General features: G+C 32.7%; 1 protein-coding gene across 26 annotated transcripts in view; it reads left to right on the forward strand.

Annotated features, from left to right (window-relative positions):
• Nucleotides 1-16,370, forward strand: part of DGKB (diacylglycerol kinase beta) — a 764,643-nt gene that overhangs the window by 276,706 nt on the left and 471,567 nt on the right. For all 26 annotated transcript variants that reach the window (XM_005550071.5, XM_065542255.2, XM_065542256.2 and 23 more), the window contains 2 exons: nt 5,965-6,081; nt 15,303-15,376. In XM_005550071.5, coding sequence (XP_005550128.1) covers nt 5,965-6,081; nt 15,303-15,376 — 191 coding nt within the window. The remainder of the gene's footprint in view (nt 1-5,964; nt 6,082-15,302; nt 15,377-16,370) is intronic.

Below are 16,370 nucleotides of genomic sequence, written 5' to 3' on the forward strand. Positions count from 1 at the left end.
TGAACTTCATGTGTAATGTATGAAAACTGGGACTTATGGATCAAGTCACTAAGTGTACCTTCAAGTTGAGGAAGCAACTAACATCCCCAGGTACTTTAAGACCAGTTGTCATTTTGTCTGCTTTGTTGCCCCCCGTCTCTCCCACAGACACCACCCAGATCACCACAGCAATTATTCTCAGCTATGGTGACTTAGTGGGCAAATAAAGTACAGGATGTTAAATGAAAACACTTCTTTACAACACTTACCTTCTACTACTATGACCAAGCAGTTTACCTGTGATTAACTTAATAATAAAATATGTAAAAATCTTTATCTGTACTTTAAAATCATTGCCATTTACTGAGTGCCTGTTTTATGTCAGTACTTTTATCTAAATTTTCTTACTTTTTTCTAACATAAACTTTCCAATTTATAGTTTAAACAAATGGTAACACAGCAGTGGTAAATAACTTGCCCCAGCTGACACAGAAATAAAAGACAAACCTGCATTTTGGCGTCTAAGCTCATACTTTTGCCTTTACAAAAAGTTGTTTTTGCTTTTTTTAAAAGTACTTATTTAACTAAGTTTAAAAGAAATAAAAATCTTTAGACCTTATATTGTTTATTATATTTATGTTTAAAACAGTATAATTTAAAAAAATCAAGACTGTTTTTTTCTAGTCAGTAAATAGTTTTGCTGCAATTTTTAAAGAGTACTAATAGATTTAGAGCCTTCATCATTTTTGGAATGAATTTGTTTCCTTCAGCCACTAAAATGTTCAAATCCCACATTAAGTCCATATTGGTTAAAGGTGCAGCTTTACAGTTTGTTAGTAAGGTGGTGTCTCAGACCCAACCTTTGTAAGTCCCACTGAATGTGGTAACATTTCTGCATCAGAGAGATCTTAACTGCTGTGAATCTTTGTGATACTTTAGGTTAAAACTCTAGAGTTTCAGGAAAATTCGTGTGGCCTAGCTCCAGTGGCAGAAAGGACTAAGTCTCCATTCAGGCAAGTTGTGCAGTAGTAGCAGCTAAAGTAAGTTCTACGATTCAAGCGATGGCTGCTGTTGGCAGGAAAGCACTCGCCTTTGTAGCTTTGTACCAGTGGAGGTGCTTTGCTGCTGCCAGTTTCTCATGCTGAGATTGGACAAAAAGAAGAAAACCCTGTTCTTGAGGTAATCATCACTTGCTGCTTGCAGTTTGCCAGCGATCGATAACAGCAGGCTTAAGTATTGTGGTAAACAACCCTTTTGTGAAAGCAGTTTTCACAAATGTACAAATACTCTACCTCTGAGAATCAGCATGATGTAGACAAAGATTTTTTTTTTAGAGCACATATTTAAAGTAAGGTCTTTTTATTTTATTTATTTCATCTTTCTATTTTCTGTGAATGGTCTTTTTGGCTTTTCTTCTCTGTTTATTATGATGATTATTCTTTTGGAATTCTAATACAATATAATCCCCAGTTAAGATCTGTTGTGCTGCTTGTAGAGTCTACGGATCACAAAACACTGAATTCTATATTTAAAATGTCTACATAGCAAACACAAATGGTTGATATTTGAAAATGCTCAAATATCAATAACTGTATTTTATATTTTGTAGTTATATGTTCTATATTCTTTCATGACTTTTTTTTTGTTAGAGTAGCTCTTTTCAGCGTTTGAATAATTTCTATTGATTAAAGAAACAATTTTCCAACTCTTTGTATATCTAGGATGATTTATCTAGCAGAAGGAAATTTGCCTTAATTACAACAATGTAATTTATTTTGTGGTTTAGAGCCCCAAAACATAAAGAAAGAAACCGAAGGTTAAATGGCAAACACTGTCCCCTATTATCAGAGAGCAATTTTATCCTGAATGATTGTGCAAACTAAGATTGGTGAGCTCTTTCTGAAACTTTTCAATAAGTTCGACATTGGTAATTAACTCTCATAAATATCATAATAGAGGTCTGCCAGTCAGGGTCAATTGACCTCCCAAAAAAGCTAGTGAAACCTGGTGGAGAGGAAATTTTCCAAGGATGCAATTGCCTCCCCCTTCCTGTGCCTCATATAAAAAGGAGAGACAATTTTCTCAATGGAAATAGAAGAAAAATTAAATAGTGATGAGGCTCTCCTGTTTTTAAGATTTTAGCCTGGATTAATTCCACAAATTCCACACATTTGCATTTTTCCCCAAAGAATTCACTTGGTTTTCTTGATGCGTGTGTCTGTGTGTTTGTGTTTAAATGAATGCTCACCATTTTAGTATTAGCTAGATACTATAATAAAATACACAGACAGATGAATACACTGAGAATTTTAAAAATTAACTTGTTATATGCCTCTGTCTCATATTCTGGATTTCATAAATGAAATCTCATGAGTTGAAAACTCTAGGGTTTTAAAATTTGTTTTTATTTATATATTTATTTTTTGAGACAGAGTCTCACTCTCTCACTCAGGATGGAGTTCAGTGGCACAAACTCGGCTCACTGCAACCTCCACCCCCAACTCAAGTGATCCTCCCACTTCAGCCTCCAGAGTAATGGGCCACAGGTGTCCACCACCATGCCTGACTATGTTTTTGCATTTTTAGTAGAGACAGGGTCTCACCATGTTGCCCAGCCTGGTCTTGAACTCCTGAGCTCAAGCGATCTGCCTGCTTCAGCCTCCCAAAGTGCTGGGATTATAGGTGTGAGCCGCCACACCCACCTGTTTGTATTATTTCTGATTGCTTACGCTAAAGCAATTGTTTAGTCTCCTGCCCAGCTTACTTAGGGGGCTGACAACATGGAGGGACATGATGCCATTTAATCAACTGCTATCTCTGCCAGTTGGAGGTTCTTAGAGCACAAGAATTGCCCTAGATATATCTGTGGCTAAGAGTAAAGTAATATTAAGAGATAGTTTTGTAGCTCTTTAAAAACATATACTTGCATGTCTTAAATTTCCATTAAAACATGAATATATAATCTGGTGCAAATTTCCAGTTCCATTGTAACTAATCAAATTGAATTTTATTTAATTCTTCAAATGTACGCATTTTATAAATTGAAGGCCAAACAACAATTGTTGGATAATTTGGAAGAATAACTGTATTAAGTTATATCTTTCACATGGCAGATTTTTACAAAATATTGATTCCATGTTTTATAATATGTGCATGCAAGAATGCTGGAGTAAATTATTTCCACACTCACCAATACCATTAAGTTTTCGAACAGCTAACACAAGCTATGTGTTTTCAAATATAAGCATTGAACTTTTCAATTTTAAATATGTTCCTAATGTAACCACTGATTTTTTTTCTTTTCTTTTTTTATTATTATTATTATACTTTGAGTTTTTCATACATACACACATTTGGAAATACAAAAACAATGTTGATGAGCACCCTAATAGGCAACCACAACTATTTTACATCACTCATAGTAACTTTTATATTGAATACATACTTTAATGTAGGGACAATATTACAGACTATACATGTTCTATTAAACCTTACACAACTCTGAAAAATAGGTATCACTATCTCTATTTTGCCAAAGCGTAAACCCTCTAGGTTACGTAATACTTAAGTAGTAGAGATGAGATTCAACTCAGGCATTCTGATTCCAAACCTCATCTAATAATTCACTCCTCTTATACATTATGCCATTAACTGTCTATGAATGCAATTATAATTTGCAAACTTAAAAAGAAGGAACTTTCTTTTAAAAATCAATATTTTTGCCAGAAATTATGCTTATATGAAAGCATATCATTTTTCAAACAACTTGAATTTCAGGAATCCTATTATGGCATCCATTTGCAGCCACACACAAAATATATTCAGTGTTTTTGCACCATGGAATTGCAAGGTAAATGGACTATACGGATTAGCATTTATTTTAGTCAGAGACAATTTCTGATCCATCTAGCCCTAATATATTTAAAAACAGCTTTACTTTCAAAGCTACTTAAAAATGTCTTTCTAGGAATAAATTCAATGCTTGATAGCAGAGAAGGATGATTATACTTTAAATATGTATTGTTCTTGGGCGATGATCAGTCTAAATACCCTTACTTGATCACTATACATCATATACACGTAAAACATTTCTCAGTTACCCCATACATTTGCACAAATAAAAACCGATCTTTCTAAACTACAGAAATTGAAATGATACTCTAACAAGCAAATATAGGAACTAGGAAATATATATAGCTGAGTAAGTGATAGGAAATGTGTGGCACTAAAGCACTTAAACACCCATGACACACATTGCCAATCAATTAGAACAATTTTTCACATCAAGCCTAGGTCCCCAAGAATCCTTCTCAACAGTATGCTTCAAGAACTTAGAAAACTTTTTTAAAAAGTTTTCATTTATTTCTTCATTCATTTATCCTGACTTTTGTTAGTCACTGATTTAGAATCTGATATAGACCAGTGAAACAAAGAAAATTCTTTTACTTATGGAACTTTAATTAAGATGAAAGAATGCAGGCAATTAAACAAATCAAAGACATAATACCTTAGGTTATAATAACTGATGTTTTAAAAGGGGGCCGAAAGGACTAGAGAAACTTCTCTCTGACATTTGACCACATCCTGAAGTGAGGACCAAGGTCAAAAAATGTGCAGTGGCAAGTTTTCCACCAGACTGAAGAATGTTTGCAAAATCTCTCAATTTAAAGCATGATTGTTATGATCAAGGAACAATGAGGAGGCCAGTGCAGCTGGAGTGTAGTAAAAAAAGGGATGAGTTTGACTTTTGTGTAGAGAACTGAGTGTAGGAAGACAGAAATGGAAGTAGAATGATTCATTAGGTGATAGATAATCCAAGCAAAAAAAAAGATAACGGCTGTTTAAACCATATAATGAGGCAGGTGGTGAGTAGTCATCCAGTTTGAGATTCATTTTCAAGAAACAGAATAGGCAGGAAATTTTTAAACTAATCTTAGAGATTTTACAATTACGTGTTTTAGGCCCTCATGTGGACATATAGAAACAGTGTCTGCATATAGAAATTAAGGCTCGGGTAGAAATCAGAACAAGAATTATACATTTAGAAATATTCATAAAAATGAAATTGAAAGCTGTGGGGATGAATGAAGTTACCTAGGGAGTAAGAGTAGATAGAGAAGATGAGAGGTCCAAGGAAGAGGCCAAGTCTTAACAGGTTGCAAAGCTGGAGAAGCAATGGGCGAAAGAGACTGTGAGGGCGAAGTTTTGAAGGAAGAGCCCTCAGAGAAAGAAGTGTCCTGGAAGCCACGTGAGGCAAGTTTTCAAAGAGTAAGAAGAGATCAGTTCTGTCAGATACAGCTGAAAGATTTGAGAAGATGAAGACTGACCTTTAGATGTGAAACTGAGATGGACATTGGTGATTTTAATAAATGATAGTTTGTTGGAGTAATGGTGATACAAGTTGATTGGGTTGTGTCAAGAGAGAGTGAAAAGAGAGGAAATAGGAACAGGGAGCAGGCAATTCCTAAAAGAAATTTTTTTACTATGAGGACCAAAGTAATTAGATGGGATGGAATGTCAGTTTTAAGATATATGCTATTTTTGATATAAATAGTAGCTTAAAAGTCCATCATGCAATTAAAAATAATTTTCAATATTGCACATATTTATAAGCTTTTCTTAGTAGTCAACACCACATTCTTTAAATTATAATCCTATACCCGTTATCTGTATCATTGCATATGAAAATAATCAACTTTAGTAATCCTTAATAACTTTTGATAAAGAGTCACAATTGGGCACATAGGGATAATACAATTTGGTATTCTTTCTCATTATTTCTTTAAATGGTGGTTCGATCATGAAACTATCATATATATTGAGCCAGTTGAAAACAACAGCTTTCACATTATTCACTAGGAACTTCAAATTAGAAAGTTGAGCCTGGGTTTGTACCCATGAAACTCTTCTGTTAGTAAAACGACTTAATTTTTTTTATGTTATTTTCATAATTTTTATTTTTATCAAAGATTTTCTTTTTTACAGGAAAGACAATCAACAGTGAAAAAGGAAAAGAGTGGTTCCCAGCAGCCAAACAAAGTGATAGACAAGAATAAAATGCAAAGAGCCAACTCTGTTACTGTAGATGGACAAGGCCTGCAGGTATGATTTTTTAAATCAAAATTTTACTAGGTTTCACATTTGATACTTCTAGGCTCTCAAAGGGGCATATGTTCAGCTATCAACACATTTGTTTAATCTGCATATTAGCTTAGTAGACTCTTTCAGAAAGATCTTTATTAATTTATCAAGATGTCAGTCTTATGGTTGATTGACAGAGTAACATTCTGGTTAAATTAATCATTTATGAGTTTATCTCCGTTTAAACTCAAATTGGCAAGTGATCTTTTGAAAGATTTGCAAATTATTGCTAAATATACACATTTATTAAATGCATATGTGTTATTTATTTACAGGTATACTTTATATCTCTCTATATATTTATATTTAGTGTGGGTATGATTTAAAGAGTCACTTTGATAGCAAAAACTTCTTTAGGAAAGAAGAAAATGAACTCTGAATATATATTTTCTAAATAAATAATTTTTAATAATAAAGAATTTATTGTAATATATTTCCAGCTTTCAAAATTTTAAGTCAAAATTTAAACCTCAAATATATTTCTAGGTTAAATAAAAACAGGTAGTCATTTTTTAATACTATTATATAAAAACCTATAAGTTATCTTTATGGTCTCTAGCATCAAGAATGACATTTTAAGACATTGCATTTGGTGAATGTATTACATTTACTTACCTCTGTTTTTTACCTGTGTTTCTTACTTCAACAGGAAAATGGTCAATACATTTCACTTAATTTATGATATTGTGGATTTAAGTATGTTTTTCTACTTATGTTTTTGCATTCCAATTGCCTATACTTCAAGTTTCACATTCTCTGGGAATATTTACCAACAATTTAACATACAGACATTATGTCACACACTTGCACTCATTATATTTGATTTTCTATCATTTTTTTATTTCTTACTTTATTTCTGATACTATAGATTATGTCTTTTGTATTTTTCAATATGCAAACACAGTTCAGGGCACATAGTAGATGCCTAAATGCTTGCTTCTTTATCGTCTTGAATATGTCATTAAAATTTAATAATAATTTATTAAATATTGATAACTAAGTTACTGTTTGTTTTTTATCTAAAAATCCATTGTGAATAGAAAAGTTTTCATAAATTATTTAACTCAAATATAAAAGGAGGGAATTCTGAATAATAAAATTATATATTAGAGAACAGAAAATTTAATTATAAAAAAGTAAATCAAGATGTACATTTTGGAACTCATATCCATATTTTAGAAATTTCATAGAAGCTGTCAAATATAAAATCTATCCACAATTTTATTAGCCAAAAATTTATTAATTAAATGATCCTATAAAATTTTTATTGAAAAAAATCAACATTTAAATTCAATATGTGGATGGCTAATATTGATAAGTTTAAATTTTCAGCTACTCTGGGTTCCTGGGATGAAATTAATGAAAGGGAAGCCTAATCCTGAAATCTAACTGTATTTCACATGACTAGGCACATACTTCTCATCACAGATGGGAAGCATATATCATTTGTTAAATAGGATAGCTTAAGCATTATGATGGTATTTTATACATATTAGCTTGTTTAATTCTCTTAATAAACATACGAGATCAATACCATTATTATTATTATTTTCAAAATCATGTTGATGCTCAGAAGTAAGATAAATTCCACAAGGACACAGTCAGTGGTAAAACCAAGGTTTGAATGAAGACCATCTGGCTAGGGTTTATGTGTTTCATTCCCAACATACCCTGTTTCTTTGCTTAAAAATTTTTAACATGTATGTAACTGCTGAACTTCTGACCATCTTGTTCTTCTATGTACTTTTATATTGCTGCAGGCTTTGAGATAAAATTTATGTATGCAACAGAATTTTAACTCCTCTAATCTCAGTTTTCCAAGATTTTCATAATCATATCTCAATTTTCCCAGACATCAAAACCATAATTAAATAGTATATACAGTGTTTTCAAGGTTTTAAACCTGCATAGTAATATGTTTCATTTTATTTGCTATTTTAAAATGATCTGAAATATTTGACCTTATTACAACTAAATTAGTCACATTAAAAATCTTAGATGATTAACATTCTTTGTGGATGTGTTTCATCTCTCTAGCCAGATAATAACTTTTTATAACTTGCTTTGGCATACAAAAGTGTCAGCTAAAATTGTGAGTGGGACAAGTATAGAAGTCAGCCCTAAAAAAAATCAGTAAGAAAATACCATATGTGTAGTAATAATTTTTTCAATTAAAAAAAGTTGGTATAGAATCGTGTGCAAAAGTCTGTTGTACCTCAGCAGAAAGGACCAAAATAGAATACACATATACAGCCACATAGTCTTGGAGAAAAAAAATAAAAGAATAGAGTTCTGGATAGCTATTATATGTAAAATGAAAAAAAATAGTAATTTTGTGTTGTATTTATCAACTTTAAATGCCAAAAGGCTTGTTCATTATCAAGAAAGGTAAAAAGATCTACCATAAAATTAATTTTTTCCATGAGCTTTAAAAAATATGTATCATTAAAAAGCATTGAGTTGCAGCCCGGTTTGCATATAACTCAGTGACAGAAGAGATCTACACTGCTTAAAGAAGACTATTAATCATAGTTAGGCACATTCATCTTATTTCTTTCCAGCTAACCAGCATAATGATCAGGATTATTATTTCTAATTAGAGGAAGTAATAGATCATGTATAACCTTAGGATGAGTCTCATTAATTAACCCAAGTCCTAGGGGACTTCAAATAGAGGTGGTTAGGCACTCTGTCTTTGTCATCACTCACACCATAGGTTTACACTTAATACATATGATCAAATGTAATTGAAACTACGACTTCTTAACATGCAAGAGATATAAAATTACAGATGGCTCTCCCACATGTGAACAACTAAGGAGAAAAACAGAACAATTGTTTAAACTGTATTTATGTTGAATTTACCTTGATCCTAAATATTCTTTGAGAAACATTTCAAAATAAAAGGTTATTAAGAGCTAACGAATCTAGTTTGTAACACTATTAGCACAAGAAAGAAAAGAGAACCCTTATGCTTAAATATCAAAAACTGAACCAGTGTCTTTCCTCACAAAACTGCCTCTTTCTTTTATCTTCCTTATTTGTCATATTTTATTATTTTAATCACCAAGACGATAAACCATACACCCATGCACTAAATGTAACTGTATAGTACATATGTATGTTAAATTAATTATCTCTATATAATTAATTCACTTCCTTTGATGTATGTGTGTGTACGTGTGTATGTCGTTTGCTCGTTTTAGAATTCTCAACCCTGTTGACTCTTTCATAATTAGCCCTTCATTGACATTCTAATTCTCTATCTAAATCCAGAATTATTACTCTACAGTTTTGAACATTATAGCAAACTTTAAACTGAGTATCTCCATATATATACAATGGTAGATAATAAATGATGTAAAAATAGAGCTGAGTAAGATAAGAAGTATAAGGGTTGAGAGTCAGAATTCTCTATAATTTTAAGTACAGTGGCTAGATTAGGCCTCATTAATAAAGTGATATTTGGGTCAAGACTTAAAAGAGTTGAAGCAGTTGGTCATTTGAATATATGGGTAATGGACAGCCCTAAGGTAAGTATATGCCTGGAGAGTTCTAGGGTCAGTAAGAACTGTAGTTGGAGTAGGGTGGGCAAGATGGAAAGTGGTAGCAAGTAATTCAGAGAAGTAATAGGGATGGGAATTTTTAAAGGCTTGAAGGCTTCACTAAAGACTGACTTTTGATCTAAGTGTGATGAGAAGATATTGGTGGGAGGGATGAGCAGAGGAGTTACATGATTGAATGATGTTTTAAAAGGCTTACTCTTATAAAGATTAGATTGCTGGGGAGCCAAAAGTCCAGTAGATTACTGTTGAAGTTATTCAGGGGTTATAGGATGTAGGTTTATTAGGATGGAGCAGTGGAAGTAGAGAGATGTGATGGGATTCTACATATATTTTGAGGAAAGAGCAAAAGATATGCTGATGAATTGACTACAGGGTTTACAAGAAAAGTGAGGAGTCAGAAACTTCTCCAATATATTAATAGTTTGGACCATGCAACTGGAATGATGAAATTGCCATTGACTGAGATAGGGGAGCATCTGTATGAATGTTTAGAAGGAAATTTCTGTTGCTGTTAGATATACAAATAAAAATATCAAGTAGATAGACCAATATGTGAACCTAGAAATTAGAAGAAAGGACAGACATGAATTTAGGAGTGAAAGGCATTGATGGTAGTCATCAGATAAGATGAGATCATTAAAGAACAGTGTGCGTATAAAGAGAAGTGATTGAACTGGGATTCAAAACGAGTCTAACTCTAAAATCATGCTCTTTAAATGTACTATTTTTAACTGGCCCTTTATATGATTAAATAAGATTTTACAAGATGAATTCTATTCAGTATGGTGGAGAATCCAGCATGAACAGTCTCCTGGAATGCCCTGCACATCAAATTTATGACCATTCTTTTGCTGTGCAGAAGCTCTTTAGTTTAATTAGATCCCATTTGTCAATTTTGGCTTTTGCTGCTGTTGCTTTTGGTGTTTTAGACATGAAGTCTTTGCCCATGCCTATGTCCTGAATGGTACTACCTAGGTTTTCCTCTAGGATTTTTATGGTATTAGGTCTAACATTTAAGTCTCTAATCCATCTTGAATTAATTTTCGTATAAGGAGTAAGGAAAGGATCCAGTTTCAGCTTTCTACTTACGGCTAGCCAATTTTCCCAGCACCATTTATTAAAGAAACTACCATCAGAGTGAACAGGCAACCTACAGAATGGGAGAAAATTTTTGCAATCTACTCATCTGACAAAGGGCTAATATCCAGAACCTACAAAGAACTCAAACAAATTTACAAGAAAAAAACAAACAACCCCATCAAAAAGTGGGCAAAGGATATGAACAGACATTTCTCAAAAGAAGACATTCATACAGCCAACAGACACATGAAAAAATGCTCATCATCACTGGCCATCAGAGAAATGCAAATCAAAACCACAATGAGATACCATCTCACACCAGTTAGAATGGCGATCATTAAAAAGTCAGGAAACAACAGGTGCTGGAGAGGATGTGGAGAAATAGGAACACTTTTACACTGTTGGTGGGATTGTAAACTAGTTCAACCATTATGGAAAACAGTATGGCGATTCCTCAAGGATCTAGAACTAGATGTACCATATGACCCAGCCATTACTGGGTATATACCCAAAGGATTATAAATTATGCTGCTATAAAGACACATGCACATGTATGTTTATTGCGGCACTATTCACAATAGCAAAGACTTGGAATCAACCCAAATGTCCATCAGTGACAGATTGGATTAAGAAAATGTGGCACATATACACCATGGAATACTATGCAGCCATCAAAAAGGATGAGTTTGTGTCCTTTGTAGGGACATGGATGCAGCTGGAAACCATCATTCTTAGCAAACTATCACAAGAACAGAAAACCAAACACCACATGTTCCCACTCATAGGTGGGAACTGAACAATGAGATCACTTGGACTCAGGAAGGGGAACATCACACACCGGGGCCTATCATGGGGAGGGGGGAGGGGGGAGGGGGGAGGGATTGCATTGGGAGTTATACTTGATGTAAATGACGAGTTGATGGGTGCAGCACACCAAGGCACAAGTATACATATGTAACAAACCTGCACGTTATGCACATGTACCCTACAACATAAAGTATAATAATAATAAATAAAAAAAAATTATGACCATTCTTCAAGATTTCAACTACCACAGATGCTATAAAATCTTCCTAAACACTTTCTCTCTTCATCAGTTTTTTTGTTGTTTTTTTGTTTTGTTTTGTTTTGTTTGCATGTGATACCATATTACTCTATCTCATTTATTGTTTAACTGTTTTGAAAAGACACTGGGTTCTGTAGAGAGCCTCAAACACAATGGAAGAGTCATGGGAGATTGAGAGCAGGTTCAGGGTTCTTTCATGCTTTAAACAAATCAACTAAGATGTCATCTGTTCTATATGCTGTTCTAATTCAGATGATCTCAAATGCTGTATAAATATGTACTTCAAAGAATGAATAGTTTTAAGCTGACAGAATTTTTGATATAGTTGTGTTTTTGTCTTTCACCTCCTACTCCACCAAAATCTTTCACAAAAGGGACACAATATCTTAGGATGGCAATAAACATGTTTTCAGAATAACTGAGTTTTACATCTTATTTCACAATTGTTTCATGAAAGTGACATTTCTAAATTCATAGACAGATTAGATACAGTTCAAAAGAGAATTAGTAAGCTTCAATATAACATTGGTACCTAACTACATTGGTACATCAGATCCCATTTAGGGTTCATCAGTTGTCCTAATAATAGTTTTTTTTTCCACAAAACTAGTCCAGCATCATATTAATTTTCTGTTATTGATGGTTGTATTGTGTGTGTGTGTGGTGTGTGTGTGTGTGTGTGTATATGTATATATGTGTATTTGAGAATGTTTCCATATGTAGGAAATACTAATGTAAATGGGAGTGGTAGTGATGGAGCAGAATTTTGGCAACTTACTCTCAAGTGGCTGAGGGAAAAAGTTAATTATAGAGTCATTGCAACTTTTCTGTAAATTTGAGATTAAAAAATAAAAATATTACAGTAAAATTTAAAAAATATTAATGTAAGATATTTCCGTAAAACTTTATTCACAAATATCAGATGTACTGAGTTTCAGAAACTAATAAAACTATTTATATTCACTTTATCAGTGGACATGTTTTGCATTGCAATACAATGCAAAGATAGTTCTTACCTGAGTGACCTCTCTGAAAACCAGAATCTGCAATCAAACAGTCAGATCAAATTAACTAATTGAAAGACTGCATGTAATAATATCTACAGTTTTACTTATCTCATACGTTATATGTTAAGACTGTCTGAAAATGAACTCATACTCAATAATGAGAAAAGTATTATGTAAAATAATGGTTGCTAATTGATTGATATTATTCCTGTATATCCATATTGAATATTCAACATTTGCCACTTGTGGAATATCGTCATTGTTCTAAGCTCTTTAAATTCACTGATTTTTCTAGTACATTTAATCTGTTTTTCCATTTAACTACTCCAAAAATTACATCAAGATTTTGTATTTTATTTTGAGATGCCTTACAGACTATAATCTATTCCAGTGGGATATTTGTTCATAACAGTATATAACTTAAAACACAATTTTAATTCCCCTTTACTTAATAATTTATAGTGATGTCTATAGATATTCTAACAATTAAATATCTCTGAAAGACATTTCAAAGCATAGTTTGAAAATAATTTGATATGTTGGACTCAGTATGAATTTTTATATAATCTCATATAGTTATAAAATAAATGTTGACTTTAGGGAGAAAAGGAAAACTCATCCTAATGAGTATTTGGGGTTCAGATTTAATACTTTGCTCATGCTTAAAAACCTATTTACCTTGAGATTCCCATTTCTACTTAGAAACAATTCAAACTGACTAAAAAGTCAACTAAAACTGCATCTATTTATTATTGTGTATTTGCTTATGAAAACGTTAGGAATTTCAGCCTTGTAATAGGATGAGAAATAAAAAAGATCAAACGCAGGTTTTTAAATATAGTTTTTTTTGGTGGTTTTTCTTTTTTTTTTTCATTTTAGTTTTTAATGGGAGGAAGGGGTACCCATTGCAATCTGAGCCACCATGGCTTAAAGATGATAGGCACTTTATATACATTAATTGATAGCACACATTTGGTTCAGGGGAGACCTGGGAAGTTAGTGCAGAAGTTTCTCCTGCTTATCCTTCTCCCAGCTGAATTAGAGACAAATTACGAAGAAAAAAACTTTGTCTTCTTTGCAATGGAAAGTAAAATAGAAACAGATACAGTAAATTATAATGAGAGCTAGTTGGATACGAATAGAAAAATTACGAGTATCTCACTCAGTCTTCCCATTTCGGTAATGTGAAGATTTTAACATTTCCCTGTTGCCTATTCTCATTAGAAAAATGCCATTTTACTAAATAAGTGGAGGAAAATATGTTAGTAGAATATTTTAACTTATATAGTTAAACAGGCAGGAAGGAAGGGCATGATATGGTAAAAATTAGTGTTTTTAATTGTCTCATTAAATATTTAAGAATACTTTCTAGGGGAGAAATAACACTGCAGTAAAGATAATTTGAATCTACTTTCAAAAAAGCAGATTGATCCAAAACTGTTCCACTTAGTATTTAGAGGACACAATTAGCTGAATACTCTTGTTATTAAATTTTTTTTTCATCAAACTGTATTTAGATGGGAGTTATATAGGGTTACATTGAATAGGAATACTTTTATTTTTAAAAGTCTATTATTTAACATTGGACTCAGGTAATAGACAACACTTGTCTTTTCCCACCCTATGTAAAACAACTCTACCCATACAAATACGTGCCATCACCTTACCTGCTTTATTTCCCATCGTGGCATGTTTCATTACTAAATATGTATTTGTTTATTGCATATTTCTCCACTATAATATAAACTCCATTAGGACGGCAACTTTGCCTTTCTTGTTCAACTGAGAGCTGAGTTGTGATGAAAGCAGTAGCACATGATGTACAGTCAAGTCAATTCCTGTTACCTGAAAGAGAGATCAATAGTTAATGGACTCTATTTAGCAAATAGACTTGATTAACTAGCAACCTATTCAGCAAGCAGGAAAAGAAGGCACTGAACAAATTGTGTAGATAAGGACTCTTAGGCCAAAAGGGACCTCAAAGAATCTTACTGAGTTTCTTTCTAGTTCACAGGTGGTTGGGAAGATGGATTCCACATATGCCTCAAAACTCTCACTTAGGACTCCTGCATAAAAGGAGGGCTCTCTATAAGTTGATCTACTTCTTTGCTTCTCATCCCTTTTCCCTCGAATTCTGCTTTATTTTAGCTCATTCACTTACTATCTGAAAATCGTAACTTTTGTTTTCATCTTACGGGAATTACAAATGTTATTCCCTCTTCCTGACTGCCTTCCCCTCTGCCCTCTACCTAGATAGGCATGCCTTTCTTTGTAGAGGAAGTTTTCCTGTTGAACACACCACACACACACACACAGACACACACACACACGCACACACACACATTGCAGAAAGTAATATTATTGAAATTGCGTATTGGTATTTTATAATTTAGAAATAACAAGGAGTCTTATTCATATATAATAGGCCTAATAATTTTTCCATATATATAACTTTTCTTATAGATCACTCCTGTGCCTGGTACTCACCCACTTTTAGTTTTTGTGAACCCCAAAAGTGGTGGAAAACAAGGAGAACGGTATGTTTTTAAATTAATTTTAGTGTCTATTTCACATATATGTTAAAAAAATAGACAAAACGATGACGTAAAAATGCTTAAAAACAATTATTCCTGTCTGCTAATTTTAATGCAAAATAAATGATGCTAGCATGTAATATGTTTATATGATCTTGTTTTTAGGATTGAAATTTTAATACAATGGCCTTTTGTAACTATTTTTATTATTATAGCTCAGGTGTTTGAATTATCTCTACCCCACCTATCACCCCTATCACCTAACAGAGAGTCTGGCTTCATAAATATTGTTGAATGAAAATTGGTTCTCTAAATGGTTACCAAGATGAATCCAGGTAAATCATAACTCAGTACTGAGGAACAGAATTTATACCCAACTCCTAGGCAAAATATATTATAATGATTTTCTTCATGTGCTTTTTGGAGAACATGATGCCATATTTCCTGGAGAAGTACAATATATTTAATCTGAATACTAATGTGTTGCATTATCAGGTATTTCATCATTCTGGCTGATAACATTTTATTTTGTAATGAATGAATGATTAAATTACATTATTTAATACAAATATGAAAATCACTACATTGAAGAGTAAATCTTATGTCTTACTAAAGATGACATTCATGAACAAAAATGCAGTTATACCTGCCTTAATGCTTTTTAGATACCTCTCCTAATCTCAACCAAAAATAAGCAAGCAGATGAAAGCACTCATAACAAACATGACAATAGTATAACAAATTTCCTTTGTAGTTCACCAAATAGCAAAGTTGAAATGTTTCCATGAAAAAAGTAATTTTTTCTACCATTTAAATTTCTAGCTTTCTTTCCATGAAATGAAGAATGCTTTTCATTATTGAATCAACAAAACATTGTTGCTTTAAAGAGTGTGAGATTTTTATCCTAGCACTTTGGGAGGCTGAGGTGGGTGGATCATGAGGTCACGAATTTGAGACCAGCCTGGCCAACATAGTGAAACCCCGTCTGTACTAAAAA

This window comes from Macaca fascicularis, chromosome 3, assembly GCF_037993035.2.
Source record: "Macaca fascicularis isolate 582-1 chromosome 3, T2T-MFA8v1.1".
Lineage (NCBI taxonomy): Eukaryota > Metazoa > Chordata > Mammalia > Primates > Cercopithecidae > Macaca > Macaca fascicularis.